General features: G+C 36.8%; 2 protein-coding genes across 2 annotated transcripts in view; one reads left to right on the top strand and one right to left on the bottom strand.

Annotated features, from left to right (window-relative positions):
* LOC115222299 overlaps positions 1-8,634 on the top strand; it is a 41,964-nt gene extending 33,330 nt beyond the window's left edge. Inside the window, exons 9-14 of the mRNA XM_036511422.1 lie at positions 4,590-4,658; positions 4,830-4,843; positions 5,809-5,940; positions 7,345-7,587; positions 7,951-8,057; positions 8,440-8,634. Of these exons, the coding sequence (XP_036367315.1) occupies positions 4,590-4,658; positions 4,830-4,843; positions 5,809-5,940; positions 7,345-7,587; positions 7,951-8,057; positions 8,440-8,634 (760 nt within the window). The remainder of the gene's footprint in view (positions 1-4,589; positions 4,659-4,829; positions 4,844-5,808; positions 5,941-7,344; positions 7,588-7,950; positions 8,058-8,439) is intronic.
* Positions 8,497-24,212, bottom strand: part of LOC115222320 — an 89,085-nt gene continuing 73,369 nt past the window's right edge. Inside the window, exons 29-31 of the mRNA XM_036511420.1 lie at positions 20,963-21,020; positions 13,450-13,549; positions 8,497-8,861 (exon numbers count right to left, since the gene is read on the bottom strand). Coding sequence (XP_036367313.1) covers positions 8,816-8,861; positions 13,450-13,549; positions 20,963-21,020 — 204 coding nt within the window. The 3' untranslated portion in view covers positions 8,497-8,815. The remainder of the gene's footprint in view (positions 8,862-13,449; positions 13,550-20,962; positions 21,021-24,212) is intronic.

Below are 24,212 nucleotides of genomic sequence, written 5' to 3'. Positions count from 1 at the left end.
CACAGTGTACAAAGTGAGTTGTGATTACTAGCATAGTGTTGTGGTATGAATGCATGCGTATAGTATTTGTGTCTGTGTGTTCATGTGTGCGACAGAAGGTACAGATAAAGGTACATGCGAATACCACCGAAATACAGAGCATAAGAGAAGTCTCAGCATATTGAGTTAAGAAGAGTTAGTTACCAGTTCATGTGGTACACGTAATAAGTTCTATAACAAGATTTGGGTCTCGAAGCGGAGACTAGTTGAGTTACATGTTGTGCAGGTTTCTCTTGATATAGATGTTCTTTCAGATATATACTGCAACTGTTTTTCCGTGGTGAAGTTTCACACAAACAGCGTTAGTTGAATCTGTGTATTTATCTTGTTGTGTACAAGTTGAAATCTTCGGAGATGGAGACGACGTTGGTGATGACGTTCTGTCTGTCGCTGGTACACAATAGCATCTTCATAGCATGGTTAGCTAGCTGTCGTCTGTTTTTCGAACTGGAACATTGTTGAGTAAGCTCTGTGATCTCCAACTAGACCTTAGAAGGTCTTGAGCCGAAAGACGGATTGTGAAAATACTAGCTTATTTAAAGAGTGAATATGGCTCAATTAAAAGAGCCTATCCGAAGGCCGTGATTGGTCAGTTTACACACTGGCACGAAATAAGTAGAGAGACAGACCGCGCTAGATGCTAACCAATCAGATCAGTGGACACAAAATTAGCCAAAGATGGTTGTAATCTCAAACGAAATCATTCCTAATGTTTTTCTCAAACAGTGAGGATTGCTACACCATTAAAATTTCTTATTTATTTTCTGGCTGTTTTATTAAAAAACATAATTTCTGTTACCAAGTTATTTTCATTGTTTACTATCTTCTGCATTCGTGTATTTCTGTATATATATATATAACAATGTCTCGTAGCAAAGTGTCAAATTTGTTGGCATAACTACAGATTTCTGTCCCACCCCGAATATACAAAATTTTGTTGGGTAAGTGATTCAGGAGGGGGTAGGAAATTTCTGAAAATTCACCGGAGTCCACTTCAATTCGTCTTCACTTTCAAGAAAATGTATATTTTTTTTATGAAATTCTCTACAAATATACCTTGGACTATGTAGATTCTGAGGACATAGGAATTGGGAGAGGGGAGACAATTTAGGATTACTTTTGAGACCTGTTCTCCACTTGGGGGTGTTTCTGAACAAGTTGTCCATATTTGTTCCATTTTCTCCATTTTGTGCGTTTGTGCATCCATAGATTTCTACTGAAGCAACAAACAGGCAACTCATGCTAAAAATAACAGCTAAAGGTCTGGTACACAGAAATATGTTACTGAGATGACTTATCTGGGATTTAATCTTTTTCATTGAAAAAAAATAGATCCCTTATCTGTTGCATATGATGTTTTTTGCAATTTCAGTAAATTCCTGGGTAAACGTTTCTAATAGAAATGCAGAAGACACCAGAAGCAAAAATAAGGAATTTACATGCACAATTAAATATAGAAGTGTAACGTATAATTTGTTACATAATCTCTATGATAAACATGATACTGAATGGAATAAGTCCCTGTTTGAACTTTTTTAATTACATATATGTGTGTGTTTGTGTGTGTATGTGTGTGGTAGAAATCTATGGATGCACAAAATGGAGAAAATGAAATGCATATGGACGACTTGTTCCAAAACACCCCTGGTGGGGAACAGTTCTCAAAAGTAACCCCCAATTGTTTTCCTCCAAAATTCCTTTGTCCTTGGAATCTACATAGTCCAAGGTATATTTGTAGAGAATTTCATTAAAAAAGTATCCATTTTCTTGTAAGTTAAAACGAATTGAAGTGAATTTTCAGAAATTATCAACCCCAACAGTTATCCCGCAAACTTTTGCATATTCAGAAGCTACATGATATAACACATATTCATAGAGAAGTTCATTAAAAAAATTGGTGCAGAAATCTGTACTTATGCAAATTTGTCAGCCAAAAGAATGTCACTGTCCAGGGAAAGAGAGGTAGGTGCAGAAAGGGAAACATTCCAACAAACAAACAGACTGTGCATTAAAAAAGTCAGAGCATCTCAAAGTGATGAACAGCGGTATGCACGACTGACAAAGAAAAGGATCTCCACTGCAGAATGAAGAGCAGTTGTAACAGAGAAGCAACTTCTATGAAGCAGCTCTCAATTATGATCCAGCAGTTCATTATGCAGATGACACTAGAGTTTCCATTGGTGCAATGACAACTGAGTGCATACATTGTGAAGCCAAGCAGTAATCTGGAGAGACACCTGCACTGTGCTGCAGCGGTGGAAAGGTTAAACTCCCTGCAATCCCCCAACCTCCAGAGCCATTGAAGAAACTGTTGTTATCAACTGACCAAGATTCCAAGCACTTCCAAAACAAAATTAGTATAATGCTGCACTACAGATTACATCATTTGGAGCCACAAGAGATATAACTGAGCCAGGATTCATGCAAACTTTCAGGGTCAAAGGTTAGATTTATCATCAGATTGACTCTCTACTAGCTCTGTCAAATGAATTGCCAAAATTCCTCCAAATATATTTTATGGGTGATTCTGAACAAGAAGGAAAGGAAAGAGAGGTGCAAGAAATTTCCAGCATCAGGATGAACATTGTAGTGTCTCTGCAAAAGATGCTGCATAACAACAACAACCTAATCAGAAGCTTCAAGACTGCACTTGAAACAATTCTACTTGACTCCATCGATTACAAGGTAGTTATCAGATCAGACAAGAAACCATCTGGTCAACATGGAGGGAGGTTTAATGTGCCAACAGTAAATGAAATAGCTGTGCTTCTGGTTGGGCAAGAACATGACAAGCGTGACATTGTCCTCCATCTCAGACACAGCACACAGACAGACACAGTCCAACTACAAATGGAAGCTCCCAAAAATACCATACTCACAGCATTCTTCAAACTCTGTCAAGATGATGGGTTTGCTACAAGACTGATATACAATGAAATTCTACAATTCTATACTTGGTACCAAAACAAATGAGAAAGACATGCACTTGGAGCACCCACACATCATCCGGGAACCAAGAAATCAGACACACTTGGCAGAGTCTATGTTGTCCATCCCAACTACTCAGAGTGCTACTATCTAAGGCTTCTATTACACTGTATGAAGGGACCCACATCATTTATAGCCTTACGTATGGTTGACAACACAGTATGTCAAGCAGATCGCCAGGCTTGCTGTCTTAGAGGTCTTCTGGAAGATGATGCACCCTGGATGTCACTCTGACAGAGGCACAAATGTGCAAGTCTCCTATGCAGAAAAGAAGTATCAGTCATGTAAAGGCAACACAGATGTAATACCATCCCAAGATACCTATGTAGTATGGTGCAGTGAATGGGAGATATCCTTCGCCATCCTTAGTTATCTTGGCAACATAATATAATGAACAGAAGAGGATGAATTGCAAGAGATGAATTATAGAGAGGAAAGAGAGCATCAAAGAGATGAAATAAGCAGCATATGTAAATGTAATCAGAACATTTTAGGAGAGAGACCCAAATGTAAATGGCTGGAAGAATTGCCACTTAGCATTTTGTTTAACACACTAACAATTCTGTCAACTTGTCTTAGATTCTACTATAAGAATAAGAGCAAAGTCTTAAACACCACTATTATAGTCAATAGAAAAGAACTGGGCCCTGCTGGATTCCTACCTGCATCCTAAATTTATCACTTATTGCTAACTCTTACTTTGCTGGTTGCACCTCTGTACATAGCTTGCAGAGCTCTCCCAGGCCATTGATCTACTATCGCCTTTAGTGTCTACCAGTTTACAAAGACCCTGTCAACAAATGGTAGGTATGGCAATTTACTTTTAGCCAAGTACTTCTCCTGCCATTGTTTTACTAGGAAGAGGGCAATTGGTAGTATATCTTCCTTGCACAAGTGCAAATGCTTCACATATGGACTAATTCTATTCCTAATTAGTTATGCTTTCAGTAACTTTCCTAAACCAGTTCATCAGCTTGATGTTTCTGTAGTTCCGTTTCTAGTACTTATTCCTTGTCCTTGTAGTTGACCATGGCATAGAGTATGACACCTTCCTCCAATACCTAACTGACTATGTGTCAATCACATAAATATCTCCGCAAATTAAATTCCATTGTATCTTCATCACTGTATATGGCTTTATACATGTTTATGTGACTAGTTGTTGATTAACTCTAGTTCCAATATCGCTCTTTCCATGACCATCATGTCTTTGTATTTCGAAAACATCCTTTCCATCATTCTCATCTTCTACATTAACTCCCTTCCTCATCTTGCTTTTAATTCAACATTTTTTCGTTATTCTCTGATGAAAGGCAAAATTCAGTATATTAAACTCTAACACAAATTGTCCTTATCTACTTTGATCTTTGCCATCACAGACCATTACCAGTTTCCTTGAATTTTGAATTTTATCACACTTGAAAACTGATTGTTAACCATTCTTCTATGCTGTTCACTTTAATTCCTCAAACTTTAACATGACAAAAAAAATTACTGTTGTAAAAAATTTGAAGTAATTACCTAGCAAAATTGAATAATTGGTAATGTATCTTCTCTTTTAGTGAAATTGATTTTGTTTGTTTTGATATTCAACCAAGACATCACAGTATTGTGAGATTTAGAGTTGGTAAGTTTGATATAACTTTCCATTTTTATTTTCCTAAATTGTTTATAAAATTGGTTGTCATAAAGAAAATTATTAGTAACCCTTTAGGTTATGACACCATCAAAACCTTTGTCTACAAGGGAGAATAAACTAGTATGTTTTTCAATACTTTCTTCATTCCCATTGCCCTGCCAAGACATTTATTTGTAGGTAAAAGACTGAGTCACGGCCAGTTTCTGAGCAGTAGGATACCCTACCAATTCTGCAGTAGATTAAAATTCTAATATGATCTTAGAAGAAGAAATGACTGTAGTACTTATTAGTCACATAGAAGCATCAAACCTTTCTACAATAGCTGTCTTTGAGCAAGGAACAGAACCTACCTAGCTTGACTTAGGTTCTCTTGATGATATAACAGGCTTCAACTGTTATTGTTGAATGTCATGTTTTAGAAAGGTCATCCAAACATTGAAACTTGTAAAAACCATCTAAACATAGAACTTATTCTAGTTTTATATAAATTGTGGGAGAATAAAAAAAAAAAGCCCTAATAATTATATCCATGTTTAAACATTGAAGTATTAAAGCTACATCATGAAGCACATAATAAACTTTTTCTTACATTATTTATTTCTTGTATTTTGTACGTCTGTTGTTAGTGTTATTATTATTTTAATGCTATTGACTCTTATACTTGACTGAGACTTTATTTCATCAACCCCCAAACGGTAAGAAAGGTAAAGTTGATATCAGCAGGATTCTTACATTCTGAATTCAAATCCTGTTGTGGTCATCTTTTGGGTTGATACAGTAAAGTATCGGTCAGAGACAGGGTCAATTTAATCGACTAATTTCTCTCCTAAAATTGCAGGCATTGTACCAAAATTTGAAACAATTATTTTAATGTTATGAAGAGCATTGGAGTGATAGAAATGATACTTCATTTGATTAAATTCTTTGCAGTATTTGTTTACTCTGTTTTCATTCAGTTTCAACTATGCCACTCCCCCCTTCTTTCAATTAATAAAGTAAGAACCAGGTGTGTACTGAGACCATTTCAATTGAATATACTCTTTTTTTTCAAACATGTAATCTTGTACTAATGTTTAAAGTTATTGCTTCAAATTTATTATTTATTGGGTTGTTGTTATCACTCTGTTTTTCTCCCTTGTTAGGAAAACCAAACCGATTAGCACATAATGAACTGGACTCAAACTTCCTAATGAAGAAATTTCGTCAGTCCTGCACGTGGCAAGCATTTGTTATGAACAGAGATGATTTCAATTGGAAATATGACTACTTTATCTGTAAGTTCTACTCCTTTAACACATGATCATTGTTGCAGGCGGGTGGTAAAAAATTTGCTTTCCAGCCACACGATTCCTGGTTCAGTCCCATTGTGTGATATCTGGGATAAGAGTCTTCTACTATAGCCTTGGACCAACCAAAGCCTTGTAAGTGAATTTGGTAGACAGAAACTGAAAAGCCTGTTCTGTGTATATTTGCCTTTCCTTGTCTTGACATCACGTGATGTTGTAAGTGAATGTCACTATCATACAAGCAGTGCCATTCATTTCCAATATTCTGGTCAAGGGGAAATATTGTCCTGCTTGGAAATAGATGAGGGTTGACAAAGAGAAAGGCATACAGCCATAGAAAATCTGCCTCGATTAAACTTTACCCATCTCATACAAGCATGGAGTAGTGGATGATAAATGAAAATGATGGTGTCGTTAATATTTTGGAGCACAGTCTAGTTGAAGACATTTCACTTTACATCAGTATGACAATAATACCATAAGAAAAAGTATATATGCCAGAAATTTCAGTGATCACTATCCAGTAACAGTAGGTTTCTCCAAATAAAAAAAAATGACCACTTACATTATTCATATCTAATTCAGTTATATGTTTGATACAAATTATGTAATCAAATACTCGGACAAAAATATTATGGCTTTATTAACATACTCTAACATTTTCATTTTCTATGCATTTTTTATGTGGTGCTATTTAAGTTAATGTTTAAGGATTTAGTCAACATTTACATAATGTTCTTTGAATATGAAGACACATGGCTCAGTGGTTAGAGCATCAGGCTCACAATCATGAGGTAGTGAGTTCAACTTCTGGACTGGGCTGTGCATTGTGTTCTTGAGCAAGACACTTATTTTTCACCTTCTCATCTGTAAAAATGAGCTGCGATGTCACTGGTGCCAAGCTGTATTAGCCTTTGCCTTTCTCTTGGATAATACCAGTGGCAAAGTAATCCCATGGTCATTCATGACTGAAGGAGGTTTTTTTTTACATAATGTTCTTTATATATGTATTTTTCCTCACAAAAATTTGCTCATTTATTCTTTGCTAATGTAATTACCAACGTGGCCGTTGCCAGCCTCAACTGACACGTAAAAAGCACCCACTACACTCACGGAGTGGTTGGCGTTAGGAAGGGCATCCAGCTGTAGAAACACTGCGAGATCAGACTGGAGCCAGGTGCAGCCTTCTGGCTTCCCAGATCCCGGTCGAACCGTCCAACCCATGCTAGCATGGAAAACGGACATTAAATGATGATGATGATGTAAACATTAAATGTACTTCTGTGTTTGATCATTTTCTTAGGAGATCTGAATGTAGAATTTTCTTATTTTTGTTAAATGTATGACAATTTGTTTCTTTTCTTTCTATAATGAATTTAATAATACTTCCAGTTAACCCGCCTACTCCAGTTCCATGTCCTATTGGAGGACGCTACTCATTTATACAAACAGGTTTTACTAATGAGTATTATACAACCCGTATCAGAGGTATTACAGACAAACCCCGTGTGCAAGTGGATTGCCGAAATGTCCAGAGTGAAGCTAAGTCTTGCACCCAGGATATGACAAAATTTGAGATTGATGTTGAATATTGTGAAACAGTTGATTATCGTGGCAGGCCTATTGGAGAATATGGTGAGATTTCAATTAAAGATTAAAATAAGTTGATTAAATATAGAAATTTTGAACTGTTTATTGAGATAAATGTAGAAAATACAGTCCCATGAAGAGAAATAAAAGTTTAGTTTTATTTATCTAGACATTTAGTGCAAATATTAAAAGTATATCATCAAATTTTAAATTCACCTTTTCAAGACCATTGCAACGAATGCTACTACAACTATTTTAAATGTTGATTTTATTGCCAGGAAAATAAAGTAGAAATGTAAATAACTAGGCTCTAAGAATGTTTTCCGTAGACTGTTGCTCATTTAATTTGAAGAAATTTCATTTTTTGTGATGAAAATTAGTTTATCCTTTTCTGAATATTGAATGCAGATGAACCAGACAATATTCTGAAATGTGTCGGTTATTGGATGGAAGACTTAAGATCATACCTGATCACTTATGATGATGAAGATGCCATTTCTAATTTCAGATGCTGGGTTTGTATATAATCATTTATCTAAATTCTAAATCTAATTAACTTCGATATTTCTGTTTGATACCAGTAACTCAGTTGTGAAGTGTGAACACTCCCTGAAATGTTAAAATACATGTCATAGATCAATCATCCAACATCTTAATTATTGAATAATACTTCTAAATTCTCTTACTGTCATCATCACCTTCATTTAATGTATTTTTCTATAATTGTTTAATCGTTTAGTTACTGCATGTAACATACACAATCATCATACCCGAATCTGTATAGTGTAAAAGAAACCTATGAAGTACATGCTTTATATAAATATTTAGCATCTGTTATTCATTTTTAAAGAAGTGATACATTTGAAATCTTATATAAAATCTTCTTTCATACTTTAGGTTTATGAGCGTCTGTCTTGGACAAGTTTAATCATGTCACGAGCTGCAAATGCCAAATGTAAAAGAGAACAAACTGCTCATTCAGCCTCAGGTGATGGATCAACCCTAAGGGTGGAACTGACGGAAAGTGAAAGACTTTGTAAGTTTGTTGTTTGCATATTTATTATTCCCTTTCAAAACAAATCTTGGATTTGAGTACAAGTAAAACATCTATACCAAATATTTAGTGACAGAACTTTTAAGATAGTAAATATTTTCAAATTTCTGCAAATATATTTAAAGAAAGACATTGTGTCAAAAAGGTTTAATCATTTCATATCTATAAATTGGTAAAATAAGTAGTTGTTTAAAATTAGTACTAGGTCTAAATGATTGACTAAAACTCACAAATCAGAACCCTCAGCATTCTCTGAGTCCAATAACTGAAACAAGTAACAAGAATAAAAGTATATCACTAATAATACAATAGCTGAAAGTCATATATTCCATTAACATCTTTAGCATTCAGATTACATTCTGGAAAACTTATTTATTCACATTGTTTCATAGCTTCAAGATTTCCATGATGTAATTATTTATTTTTATAATGACTTTGTAAGGTAGTCACGAGAGGTTGGATCTGGCCAGTTTGAACATAAATTAGGTAAAATATTTTGGCTGGATGTGGCTGGTTTAAATGCTAAAGGGTTAAAGTATTTACAACTTCTTTCCTAGATGAATTAAAAATACTCTGAAAAATTTACAGGAGCAGCTTTTGTAATGAAGGGAAAAACTACTTCGCTTGGCAACAAGTGGGGGTTGGCGTCAGGAAGGGCATCCGGCCATAGAAAACTTGCCACACGCATAGCGCTGCATATATGTGCATACATTTGTAGGCGCGGGCATGGCTGTGTGGTTAGGGAGCTTGCTTCCTTACATCTTTTTGGGGTCAATAAAATAAGTAGGCGTAGGAGTGGCTGTGTGGTAAGTAGCTTGCTTACGAACCACATGGTTTCGGGTTCAGTCCCACTGCGTGGCACTTTGGGTAGGTGTCTTCCACTATAGCACCGAGTCGACCGAAGCTTTGTGATTGAATTCGGTAGGCGGAAGTTACTGCCGTGTGTGTGTGTGCGCGTATAGCTGCTCAGTGCCTCTCCGAAAGAGAGAGAGGTGGTAATGGTTGACTGAATCAACCGTAGTAAAAAGTAAAGGTAAAGTTACCTTCTCAACTCATTCTGACTCACAAGGGCTGGTTTCCTGGTTTCCATGGTGTATAAATTCTCCACCTAGACAGGATGCCAGTCCATCACAGAGGTTACTCATTTTTGCCAGCTGAGTGGACTGAAGCAACATGAAATGAAGTGCTTTGCTCAAGAACATAATGCGTCGCCTGGATCAGGAATCGAAACCACACTCTTACGATCATGAGTCCAACACCCTAACCACTAAGCCACGTGCCTCCACAATCAACCCTAGTACATTATCGTTATATACTTTAGTTAGATAAAAAAAAACAAAGTATGTATAATAATGTGTATATGTATGTATATATATATGTGTTTGTGTACATATATATATATTTGAATTCAGAATATGTAGGTTTGGGACTTTTGAAGTGATGCTATACTAAGTAACTCATTATTCTTTTAGTTTCATTAATCATAGAAAGATTCATGTTGAATCACCAGAAACCAAGAGCAGAAAGAAATAGTTTTAAAAGATCACATGTCTGTCAAGCTCAACATTTTCATCAGTTTCAGCAAGAAGTAGATAAGGAACTAGGAAACAGATGCTATATAGACTTATGTTGATTGATTTTTTTTCTTCTTGTTAAACCTCTATATAAGTTTATAAAGAAGCACAGAGAATAATAAAATGCAGTGATATAGTAAAATTATTCTAATGCCAAGTCGTTGTTGTTGTTAGGCCCAAGTCTGTCTTGATCAAAAATGTTTCAAGCCACAACAGATGCTGCACCACCTTCAGCAACTGACACAATTTCTTTGGGTGCAGATCCTTGGCCCCTCGAAACCAATGAATGCCTACTGTCTTTTAGTATTTTTTTTACTTACCTCATTCAACATTTCCTTCCTTTTTTTAAAGATGGTTGGATGTAATTTGAAGGGAACAACAATACTATTCTAACAAGTTGAACAACTACATAAACACTCCCTTGTACTGAGCAGAGAGGTCAATATTCAAAGCATTTTAGAGGTTTTAAATTTTCCTTGAGGCACAGGTGTGACTGGGACATTGCTTCCCGCCCACATAGTTCTAGGTTCAGTCCAACTGCAAGGCTCTTTGGCAAGTGTTTTCTACTGTAGACCCTAGCTGACAAAAACTTAATGAGTGGATTTGGTTGATGGAAACTGAAAAAAGCCCATATGTGTGTGTGTTTATGTCTCTTTGTCTTGACATTGCATGTAGTTGTAAATCATTGTCAGTGTCATACAAGCAGAGCCATTCATTTCCAATCATCATCATCATCATCATCGTTTAATGTCCGTTTTCCATGCTAGCATGGGTTGGATGGTTCAACTGGGGTCTGGGAAGCCAGAAGGCTGCGCCAGGCCCAGTCTGATCTGGCAGTGTTTCTACAGCTGGATGCCCTTCCTAATGCCAACCACTCTATGAGTGTAGTGGGTGCTTTTTACGTGCCACCGGCACGGGGGCCAGACGAGGCTGGCAATGGCCACAATCGGATGGTGCTTTTTACGTGCCACCGGCACGGAGGCCAATCGGGGTGGTGTTGGCAACGGCCATGTTCGGATGGTTCTCTTACGTGCCACCAGCACTGGTATCATAGCTACAATTTCCATTGATGATCGATTTCAATTTTGATTCAAAAATATGGCTGGTCATGGGGAAATATTACTTTGCTTGGAAACAGGTGCAGGTTGACAACAGTAAGAGCATCCAGCCATTAAAAGAATTTACCACAGTGAACTCCATCCAACCCATGCAAGTATGGAAAAGTGGACATTAAAAGCCTATATTTGAGCTTCCAGTGAAGCTATAAGGTGTTAATCAGGCACTCAGCTATGAGTCCACTGCATCTTATTGCAGAATTAGCTGTAAGCTAATGAGGTTCATAAGATAATAGTTTATTCCTTTGTCATCTCATTTTCTTAATTTGAATTGCTTCAAACTGTAAATACAATAAATAATCTAAATACAATAAATAATCTAAACTTTTTTTATTTCCAGATGATGACTGCCCACAACGTTTTGATCACGGTTTTGACCCTTACAGAAAGCCAAATACCATCTATATTTTAAATAGAAGTGTTAAGAATAAAGCAACAATCTTAGCTATTATTTTGGTTTTTTGCAGCATCCTCACAAACTTTTCTATTTTCTGAAATAGTTTTTAGCTTCTTTTTTTTATTGTAAAATAGATTCAAAAACATTTCTCTGACAAAAATCTCAAAACAGTACAACTTTACTTTCTAATCTAGAAGTCTACCATTTTAGTATCATCTGTAAATTATATCAATAGAAGTTAAACAGATTTTGTTATTTTTATAGAAACAAAACACACTTATGAGATAATGTTATTCATTCTCTTTTATATACAGAGTTTTAATATTTTATTGTTTTACTTTCATTTGTTTTAAGCCAGAGACTCTGGACATGCTAGGATGCTATTATTGGTGTGATTATATTGACATTATAATATCTAAGCATTTTTTATCTGCCCAAATAGTCTGAAAAACATGATATTTTGTATCGTGTTTTATAATAAGACCAATTTTTTTTTATATATCTATGTGTGTGTGTGTGTGTGTGTGTTGTGTGTATACATATATAAACAAGTATGTATAATAATGTGTATATGTATGTATATATATATGTGTTTGTGTACATATATATATATATAAGGTGAGTAAATAAGGATAAATTATCCTAATGGGTACCATAGTAGCTCTCAGGTATGTTCCAGGTTACAGCTAACTGCATCAAGTGGTAATGAACATCAGTGATTGCTTAGTATGAGCAATCCCACTGTAACTCTTCTGAAGGGTAACTCCAGGTTTGCTTCACTGGATTATGAATATTATCAGGAGTGTAAATTTCAAACAATTACAAAGAATACAGAGATTGGTACATCGTCCAATTTTTCTTTTAATTTTATAGTTGGTCATACAGCATATTTAGTTGGTTAAATTGACCAATGTGTTTCTGCTGCACAGGGTATGTGCAGATATGTATGCAACCCAGCTTAATCTGTTGTGCACCTTCATTCAATTAAAAGAAAAATTTGAAGATGTACCGATCTCTCTGTTCTTTGTAATTTGATATATATGATTAAGAAGTGTTTTATAAGAGTTATTCTCAATCTTTTTGACTTTGAGGCACAATGAAGATCAAATAAAAAAAAAACATTACAAATATATCCTGCATGAAAATTGAAAACAGATCTGTTCTAATGTAAAAATTCAGAAAAAAATTAGAAAGCTGTTGGATGCCTTGTTTTATTAATGATACTTGTATACAAAATAACATGTTTTTTAAGACAGTCATAATTTACTACGGGTTTTCTAAAGCCTTAAATTATATTTTTAGATATTTATGGTGCACCTAGATACCCTAAGCATTGCACTGTTTGAGAAACACTGGCTTATACATTCTTTCATTTAAAAACAAAAAACAACAAAAAAATTGTAAATGTTATTTTTATATTCCATGTAATCTAAGATTGTAATTTTTTTAAATAAAATTTCTACAATTATTTCTATAATGACTTCTTGTGACATATTTGATTTATTTACTCACATACATATACACATGCTTCTACATACATGCATATAATTAATTCCTTAAATTTCAATTCTCAGAAACATTCACTTTAAAAACAGTTGTCATCATTTATCATTTATCAAAAATTAATTAACAATGTGTATATAGTAATAATTAATAAGGTATATAAAAAACTTTGTCCAAAAATGCTTTAAAGAATACAAAAATAAGCTCAATTTAACTACTTTTTTATAGAGAAAAAGTTAAATTAATAAAAACATAATATTTTACTCAAAGGACAGTGTTGTTTGACCTCCTTTATCCTTTGGACTTCTTTTGTATGTCAATTTGTATATTTTGGCTGTAGAACACCCTTCATGAGCTGCAGTACCTAATGAATAGAAAATTCAGATTTAAATTTATCTACAATAATAAATGCAAAATTCTGTCTGTCTGTCCGTCCAGGACCCCTGTATCTCAGTCTACATTTGCTACTATACCTTTTTAGAATCAAGATGATTCTGGGATTGAAAATCTGCCCTTTATTTGGTTCTCTTGAACATCCAGAATTGGGATCAGAACTGGATGAGGATTTGTTATATGCTAACAGTTGAAACTTTTAATTTTAGAAAAACTCCAAAAATTTGTGAACTTACAAGTTTTTCATTTAAACATTATCTAATATGTCTTTTAAAAAGACTGTAAGGTGTGGTTTGAGGAAGATTTGGCTGCTATTTGTATTAGATTAAATGACTACATAAAGGTTTTCTCATTTGTGTGTGGAGACCATAATATATGAGTTGCCTCTCTTGTTTCAATATTTGTAAGCATCCTAGCTGGATGTCAGCTGTGGGCAGGCCTTTCACAGATCGGCTTGGTTTGAGTGCTTGCAGCAAACTCAGCTAAGGGCTAATCAAGTGACATGTTGAATCTACCACAACTACTCTTGCCCAAAAGAAGGTGAAAGCATATTATTTTATCATATTACCAGTAATAGAAAGCTAAAATATATTTTTAAATGGTTAGTAAAAAGTTAAATGACAATGTCATGATAGATTCAACATATGATCTGTCTACTGTAGAATAATGAGAAATTTAAAATTACCCAGAGCTTAAAACAGTATGTTAGAATGAAATGGACTGACAAAAGTTAATTGGTGTAGATAGGAATATATATTAATGGTAAATATGATTGGAATAAGATAATAGTAAATTTTCTTGAAGTACAGGTGTGGATGTGTAAGAAGTTTGGTTCCCAACAAGATTCTAGGTTCAGCTCCACTACATGGCACCTTGGGCAAGTGTCTTCTGCTATAGCCTCAGGCTGACTGAAGTCTTGTGAGTGGATTTGACAGACAGAAACTGAAAGAAGCCCACTGTATCATCATCATCATCATCATTTAATGTCCATTTTGCATGCTGGCATGGGTTGGACGGTTTGACTCAGGAATGGTGAGCCAGATGGCTGCACCAGGCTCCAATCTGATCTGGCAGTTTCTACAGCTGGATGCCCTTCTTAATGCCAACCACTCCGAGAGTATAGTGGGTGCTTTTACATGCCACCAGTATGAGGGCCAGTCAAGTGGTACTGGTAACGGCCATGCTCAAATGGTGTTTTTTACGTGTCACCTGCACAGGAGCCAGTCCAGCGGCACTAGCAACAACCTCGCTCGAATGTTGTTTTTCATGTGCCACCAGCATAAGTGCCAGTAATGCAATGCTGCTAACGATCACGCTCAAATGGTGTTTTTTATGTGCCACCAGCACGGGAGTCAGTCAGCGGCCCTGGCAACAATCACGCTCGGATGGTGCTCTTAGCACTCCTCTAGCATGGATGTTAGTCATGTTGTGCTGTCATGTCACTTGCCTCAACAGGTCTTCACAAGCAGAGTTTAGTGTTCAATGAAGGAAAAGTATGCATAAGTGGGCTGGTTACACCACTGACATAGGCCACGGGTTATGGTCTCACTTAGCTTGCCAGGTCTTCTCAAGCACAACATATTTCCAAAGACCTCAGTCACTAGCCATTGCTTTGGTGAGACCTAATGTTCGAAGGTCGTGCTTCACCACCACATCCCAGGTCTTTCTGGGTCTACCTCTTCACAGGTTCCCTCAACCGCTAGGGTGTGACACTTTTTCACACAGCTGTCCTCATCCATTCTCACCAAATGACCATACCAGCGCAGTCATCTCTTGCACACCACATCTGATGCTTCTTAGGTCCAACTTTCTCTCAAGGCATTTACACTCTGTCAAGTATGCACACTGACATTACACATCCAGCGGAGCATACTGGCTTCATTCCTTACAAGCTTACGCATGTCCTCAGCAGTTACAGGCCATGTTTCACTGCCATGTAGCATGGCTGTTCGTACACATTTGTCATACAGTCTACCTTTTACTCTGAGCAAGAGGCTCTTTGTCACTAGCAGAAGTAGGAGCTCTCTGAACTTTGCCCAGGCTGTTCTTATTCTAGCCGCTACACTTTCAGCACACCCACCCCCGCTACTGACTTGGTGGTCACCTAGGTAACAGAAGCTATCAACTATTTCTAGTTTTTCTCCCTGGAATGTGGCGGAAGTTGTTCTCTGCACATTTTCAGTGTTTATTGCGCCTGAGCATCTGCCACATACACAAAAACTATCTTCCCAGTTAGCCTTCCTTATATACATATATGTGTGTGTGTGTGCATACATCTGAAGTGCAGTTTAAATAATTTGAATTGCTTCATACTGTAAATACAACAAACTAGCATTATCGCCCGGCGTTGCTCGGGTTTGTAAGAGAAATAACTATATAATCATTTTTAGAGAGTTACTTCCCTTATATAACCCGAGCAAAAATCATTAAAAATGCGGAAAAATGATGGTAAATTTTTTTTAAATCGTAGACTCATCGTAGATGTGTGCTAATACTCAGAAGGGCTCGATATGAATGACGACTATAAGATACCCGCTTTTGGTTAAACTGCACAGCAAAATGTGGGAGTAGTTAGGAATCTAAATCAGACGAGACAGAGTCTCACACACACAACTTCAATTTTATATATAAAGATAATTCAAACACTTTTTTCAGATGGTGACTGCTCACATTTAGAATGTTGAAATAAAAAGGAAATTCTATACACCAAAGCTATTCCTTTGAACTTCAAATAAATGTATATTTTCAAGAGTACTACTGTATCTTAGAGAAAGTTACTAGCTGCCATAGTTTTAACACCATTACCTATATCTATATATATATAAAACTGTAGTTGTGTGAGTGTCTGTCCCCTTCGATTTAGATTCCTAACTACTCCCACATTTTGCGGTGCAGTTTAACCAAATTCGGGTATCTTATAGTCGTGATTCATATCGAGCCCGTCTGAGTATTAGCGCGCGTCTACGATGAGTCTACGATTTTAAAAATAATTTAACATCATTTTTTATTCCATTTTAATGCATAATTTTTCGTGTGTCGATGGCGGCGGAGTTGGCGTCCATGGTCACACCTGCACCTGTTTGCTTTCCCCCTTCTTCCCTCCCTCGTGAAGCTGTGGGGAAGGGAGTATAAGGAAATCAACGTCGTAAAGCGTTGTCAAGGAGACCAGCGTTCTTTTAGAACAACGACTTCATGGCTTGAAGACACCAAAACAGAAATGGCTAAGAAAGCCCGAATTGGCATCTATAAGGGAAGTAACTCTCTAAAAATGCTTATATAGTTATTTCCCTTACAAACCCGAGCAACGCCGGGCGATACTGCTAGTAACTTATATAAATGGTTTCATTCTAACGGATGCACTTTGTGAAAAGATGCTATGAATTGATGATCGAATGTGTGCCAAATCTGTCAAAAGTAAAAACAGTAGTTGAGTAGACTATAATATGCCAATGTGGTTTAATAGACTGAATCACGTCCATAGTTATTCTTTGTCTAATAACAAAGATCAGATTTCCTGCTAAGCATGTTGATTAACTTCGAAAATTAATTTCTTAAAATTACCTCCCTTCTTTCTAAGTTTCACTAATAACTGCTACAAGGTTTTTGTCTCTTTCTTCTAAATAAGTGAAGAAATTGAGATTTCGTTTTCTTTTTTTACAAGCACTCAGCCAATACTCTTTAACTTATTTATAGTAATATGGCCATAGCTGGGATACTGGGATTTATCTATTTATCTAAGAGATGAATAAAGACCTACTTATATTGCAAACACATTTAACCTCATCGGTTACAACTCAACTGAAACTACTTCTTGTTCGATGATTAAGAATAAATCAGTGTAAATCATTCACATTGAAACTTTCCATCATAATCTCACATGTATGTGCAGGTATAGTCATGTGGTTAAGAAATTTGCTTCACTATTGTATAATTCAAAGTTTGATCCCATTGTAGAGTAGTTTTGGACAAGTGTACTTTCTACTATAGCTTTGAGTTGCCCAATATTATCAGTGAAATTAAGGTGGTGAGCTGGAAGGGTCGTTTGCACATCAGGCAAAACGCTTAGTGGTGTTTTGTTTGTTTTTACATTCTGAGGTCAACTGCCTTACATCTTTTTGGGGTCAATAAAATAAGTAGGTGTAGGAGTGGCTGTGTTGTAAGTAGCTTGCTTACGAACCACATGGTTCCGGGTTTAGTCCCACTGCATGGCACCTTGGGTAAGTATCTTCTACTATAGCCTCAGGCCGACCAAAGCCTTGTGAGTGGATTTGGTAGACGGAAACTGAAAGAAGCCTGTCGTATATATATGTATATATATGTGTGTGTGTGTGTTTTTGTTTGTTCCCCCAACATCGCTTGACAACCAATGCTGGTGTGTTTACGTCCCCGTAACTTAGCGGTTCAGCAAAAAAGAGACCGATAAGATAAGTACTAGGCTTACAAAGAATAAGTCCTGGGGTCGATTTGATCGACTAAAGGCGGTGCTCCAGCATGGCCACAGTCACATGACTGAAACAAGTAAAAGAGTAAAGAGTAAGTACCAGTTGAGTACTAGGGTCAATCTAATTGACTTATCCCTCCTAACTAAATTTGTTGGCCTTCTGCTAAAACTTGAATGCAATATTATGAGTGGAATTTGGTTAATGAAAACTGTAAAAGCATGTCACACACACATCTATGTTTACTCCAATTAAAACCTCTCTTATGTATCTATATAATTTATGCCTAGTGACTTAGATATTCCACAAATAGACAACATTAAAATAAAGTACTATACTGAAATAAGCTTTGGAGCTAGTATAATAATATAATTGATTTAACCCTTGGAAATGATGTTCCAGTAACACCACAGAAAAAAAAACCCTCTGTTATGTTTCAAACATCATCTGAATAAAAAAGTTAGGTATCCCTCCAAGTTGTTTATTATTTTCAAAATTAACTGAAACACACGAGTGGTTTATTTGATGACAAACCATTATTATCTCTTTGTATCAAAAAGGCTAATCCACACCAGAAAGGAAATATGGATGTTAAATACTATGATTATGGATTTGAATCTTTACTAAAAATTTAATTAAGAAAATATAAAATTCAAATGTCTATTTATAATATTTAAATTCAAAGAAACAGGAAAAAAACCTGGGTGTCGCTGCTTGTAACACTGTGGTGAGAAAAATCGGTAAATACAGGGGCCTGACTGGCCCTTATCAGTTTGTGCTGGCCACTATTAAGATGTTCGGTGTTTTAGGACCCTGTACTACAGATTTCCTCAGCAAAATAGGGATTATGATGGCCTGTCGGAGAAATGAGCCCTGTGAGATGAAGTGGCTACTGCAGTGTCACTAGCCATTCTCTACAGCAACACTATCACAGTCATTACTGCAGAGCACAGCTGAGCGCACCATTTGTTCTGGGGTATATGACCCATTACCTCCTTTCTATCCCTCTTTTCCTGCTCCCCACCCTTGTTTTCTTTTCCTTTGCTATCCCTCGTTTTTTCCTGTTTCTTTGTATTTCAATGTTATAAATATAAAATTATCAGTGGCACAAGAGTGGTTGTGTGGTAAGTAGCTTGCTTACCAGCCACATGGTTCCAGGTTCAGTTCCACTGCATGGCACCTTGGGCAAGTGTCTTCTACTATAGCCTCGGGCCGACCAAAGCCTTGTGAGTGGATTTGGTAGATGGAAACTGAAAGAAGCCCATCGTATATATGTATATAGAATCGATCAGAATCGAAATCGATCGATGGAAATTGCAGATGTGTTACCAGTGCCGGTGGCATGTAAGAGAACCTTCCGTTTCGCGACCGTTGCCAGCACCGCCCCGTTTTGTGTCCGTTGCCAGCCTCGCCTGGCCCTTGTGCCGGTGGCACATAAAAAGCACCATCCGTTCGTGGCCGTTTGCCAGCTCTGTCTGGCACCTGTGCGGGTGGCACGTAAAAAGTACCCACTACACTCACGGAGTGGTTGGCGTTAGGAAGGGCATCCAGCCGTAGAAACACTGCCAGATTTGACTGGGCCTGATGAAGCCTTCTGGCTTCACAGGCCCTAGTAGAACCATCCAACCCATGCTAGCATGGAAGACGGACGCTAAACGATGATGATGATGATGATGATATATGTGTGTATATGTTTGTGTGTCTGTGTTTGTTCCCCCTCAACATCGCTTGACAACTGATGCCGGTGTATTTAGGTCCCCATTACTTAGCGGTTCGGCAAGAGAGAGACTGATAGAATGAGTACTAGGTTTACAAAGAATAAGTCCTGGGGTCAGTTTGCTCCACTAAAGGTGGTGCTCCAGCATGGCTGCAGTCAAATGACTGAAAAAGTGGAATTAAGGTGGTGAGCTAGCAGGGTCGTTAGCACATCAGGCAAAACACTTAGTAGTGTTTTGTTTGCCTTTACATTCTGAGACCCATAACTTTGCTTTGTCTTCTATATTTTCTAAAATTATAGAAGTTTGATATAATAGCTGTGAATTCAGTGGTCAATATATAGTATAGTTAAAGCAGCAAGCTGTCAGAATCATTAGCACGCCAGGCAAGATTCTTAGTGGCATTTCATTTGTCTGTATGTTCTGAGTTCAAATTCCACCAAGGTCAACTTTGCCTTTCATCCTTTCAGGGTGGATAAAATAAGTACCAGCAAGTGGCTACATTGACTTACTGCCTCTCTCAAAATTGTTGGCCTTGTGCCAAAATCTGAAACCAATATATTGTATAGTTCAAGGTGACAGAACTGTTAGCATGCAGTACTAAATGCTTAGCAGCATTTCGTCTGTCTTTAAATTCTGAGTTCAAATCCTTCCAAGGTTGACTTTACTTTTTAATCCTTTTGGAGTTGATAAAATAAGCACCAGTTGAACACTGGGGTAAATGTAATCAACTTACCTGAAAGTACTGACCATGTGCCAAAATTTAAAATCAATATCTAGTATACTCTTTTACTCTTTTACTTGTTTCAGTCATTTGACTGCGGCCATGCTGGAGCACTGCCTTTAGTTGAGCAAATTGACCCTGGGACTTATTCTTTGTAAGCGCAGTACTTATTCTATCGGTCTCTTTTGCCAAACCGCTAAGTGACCAGCATCGGTTGTCAAGCAATGCTAGGGGGACAAACAGACACACAAACACATACACAAACACATATATACATATATACGACAGGCTTCTTTCAGTTTCCGTCTACCAAATCCACTCACAAGGCATTGGTCAGCCCAGAGCTATAGCAGAAGACACTTGCCCAAGATGCCACGCAGTGGGACTGAACCCAGAACCATGTGGTTGGTTAGTAAGCTACTTACCACACAGCCACTCCTCCGCCTATAGTATAGCTTAAGAATCAGCAATAAAAATATCAAAAAAAATTTTATTAAACTACACACCTATTTGAGTGTTGCATTGAATATTGGCACCAGTTTTCCAGAATTGTATATTTCTAGGCTGAAAAATAGCAGAAATAATAATTGCTTGTTAGAGGAGTGATTGGCAAAATCATGAATTGTATTTAGCAATCTTTACATTTTTGAGTTCAAATCCCACCAATGCAACCCTGCTTTTTATATTTCCAATGTTGATAAAATATAATTTAGTTTACTGCACTTCTCTTCCACAATGTATCTCCTGTGGCAAAATTGGAAATCATTGTCAATACTGTTCTTGGCTATGTGTGTGTGTGTGTGTGCGTGCATGCGCATATGTGTGTCCCAACCGCATCCCTTTCCCCTCCTTTTCCACCCCTCCAACCTACCCCTTCGTCGAAGGATCCTATTAGCCTTCTGTCACTTCCAGCTAAATCCCATCACCCTCCGTATTTTCCCAACCCAGCCTCACCCTCCTTCAAATGTGCCTGTAACCTACGCAATCTACCATTCCAACCCTACCCAGATCCTTCCCTTGCTTCTGATCCGGCTGCCACACCTGTCCCTTCATCACTAACATCACCTCCCTCACTGGACCCAACCAGCACACCCTCTACATTAGGAACTCCTTCTCCTGCACTTCTTCCAGCCTTATTTACTGCATCAGGAGTAATCACTGCAACCAACTTTACATTGGTCACACAGGCCAGCAGACAGTCGAACGGTTCACCAAACACCTACGATATGTTTGTCTATGTATGAACATCCCTGTCACCCATCATTTTTGCTTGACCAATAATTCCACCTCACATATCACTGTGTTCATTCCTTGCCCTGCACAATGGATCCACCAACTCTAGATTCCACTTGGAACAGCATTACATTTTCACTCTACAAACCCAAACTCCTTTCAGACTCAACACAGCCCCTCCTCTCAATGACTGTCCCTACAGTCTTCTTAAGAAAAAAACTTTTTACCCTTTCTTATTTTTTATCATTTTTTTTATTATTTTGTTTATTTTTTTATCTGGTTATTTTGAATTTTTATCATTTATTCTTTTATTTGGTTATTTATTATTGGGTTATACCAATGTAAATTTTGTTTTATTTATTTCCGTTACTATTTTATTCATCTATTTTGACTTTTTAAATTTTTTATTATTTATATATTCTATATTTATTTTTTATTTTTATTTTTATTTTTTATTTATTTATTTCTGTTACTGATTTGTTCACATAATCTTTTTCCTTTGTTTTTATATCACCAATTTTTTTTTATTATTTATCATTTGAGATGATTTGAAAACACAATACCTAATAACCTAACAGTATATCTTTTCTACTCCTCTGATGAGATTTTGCCTAATACAATGATTTAATTATTGCCATTTAATCATTTAGGCTAAACTGAAACAGCTGTAAGAGAATAAGTTGGATATCTGCAGATAATAAATTATATTAATGCTACATCTCCATTTTCTAAATTTTCTTTTCTCTCTCTCTTCCTCTCTCTCTCTCTCTCTTTCTTTCTCTCTCTCTCTCTCTCTCAATATATATACATCATCTTCATTGACGTCATCATCTTTTAAAGTCCATTTTCCATGCTGGCATGGGTTGGACAGTTTGACCAGAGCTGGCAAACTGGAGAGCTGCACCAGGTTCCAGTCTGATTTGGTATGGTTTTTATGGCTGGATGCCCTTCCTAACACCAACCACTTTACAATGTGTGCTGGGCGCTTTTAATATGGCACTGCTAGAGCACTTTTATGTTGCACCGACACAAGTACTTTTTTCATGGCACTGGCATGAGAGCTTTTTATGTGGTACCAGCACAGGATTCTTGCAGGCTAATCCTCTTCACCAGGTGGGGGTGGCCTTAACACTTCTGCTGTGGAATACGGATCTTTCTGATCTGAGTATGGGTCTTCTTGAGTATAGCAAGGTGCCAGGCATCCCAGTCCTTTGTCATCTCATCTGAAAGTTTCAGAATCTTGAAGCCATCCTTCAGTATTTTGTCCCATGTCTTCGTAGGTCTTCCTCTTCTACATGTTCCATCTACTTTGAGAGATTGGTACGTCTTTATGGAGCTGTCAGCATCCATCCATCCGCATCACATGACCAAAACAGCATGGTGTTCTACCTTGCATACTGCATCTCATTCCTCTTATGCCTAATTTCTCTCTCAATACACTAGCGCTCTGTCAAACATTACAAATCCAGTGGAGCATACTAGCCTCTCTAGCCTTCACATGTCTTCTGTATTTAGGACCCACAACTCACAACCATGTAGAATTTCTATCCATATGAATATATCATACAACCTGCCCTTCACTCAAAGGCTAAAACCTTTGGTTGCCAGCAGAGGTAACAGCTCTCTGAATTTTCTCCACCCTATTCTTATTCTAGCTATTATGCTCTCTATACATCCTCCCCTACTACTAATTTGGTCTCCTAGGTAACAGAAATATATATGTATGTATAATATGGGTATGAGTAAGTATTTCATTTATGTCTTACGTATTTATCGCTGACGAGGGGAAAGTTCTTATGATGAATTAACTCTGAAATTGGGACCAATATGGTAATAAAGAAATTTTTTAGAAATTTCTATCGGCATGTTTCGAGACGCATAAATTATAATGGTTATAGACAATTTTGTCTTTTTTCGGCATATTTGGCATTAGAATTTTTCTTTTGCCCTTATTTTATAAGTTGTATGTATAATATACTAGCAGTATCGCCCGGCGTTGCTTGGGTTTGTAAGGGAAATAACTATATAAGCATTTTTAGAGATGTAAAGTATAATAGCCATCTCAATATGGCTAACCACAAAGGGGGGGTGTTACTGTAGCTTTTTACGTTCTGAGATATAATAATAAATTTTTAGAGAGTTACTTCCCTTATATATGCCAAAAATGCATTAAAAATGGGAAAAATTGATGGTAAATTTTTTTTAAATCGTAGACTCATCGTAGACGTGCGCTAATACCCAGAAGGGCTTGATATGAATCATGACTATAAGATACCCAGTTTTGGTTACACTGCACCGCAAAATGTGGGAGTAGTTAGGAATCTAAATCGTAGGAGACAGACAGCAAACAACCTCACTTTTATATATAAAGATATATATTCTTTTATTCTTTTACTTGTTTCAGTCATTTGACTGTGGCCATGCTGGAGCACCGCCTTTAGTTGAACAAATCGACCCCAGGATTTATTCTTTGTAAGCCTAGTACTTATTCTGTCAGTCTCTTTCGTCAAACCACTAAGTTAT

The sequence above is a fragment of the Octopus sinensis genome, linkage group LG19, assembly GCF_006345805.1.
Source record: "Octopus sinensis linkage group LG19, ASM634580v1, whole genome shotgun sequence".
In the NCBI taxonomy this organism is placed as follows: domain Eukaryota; kingdom Metazoa; phylum Mollusca; class Cephalopoda; order Octopoda; family Octopodidae; genus Octopus; species Octopus sinensis.
Note: the sequence above shows the minus strand (reverse complement) of the source record. Positions and strands in the feature narration are given on the sequence as shown.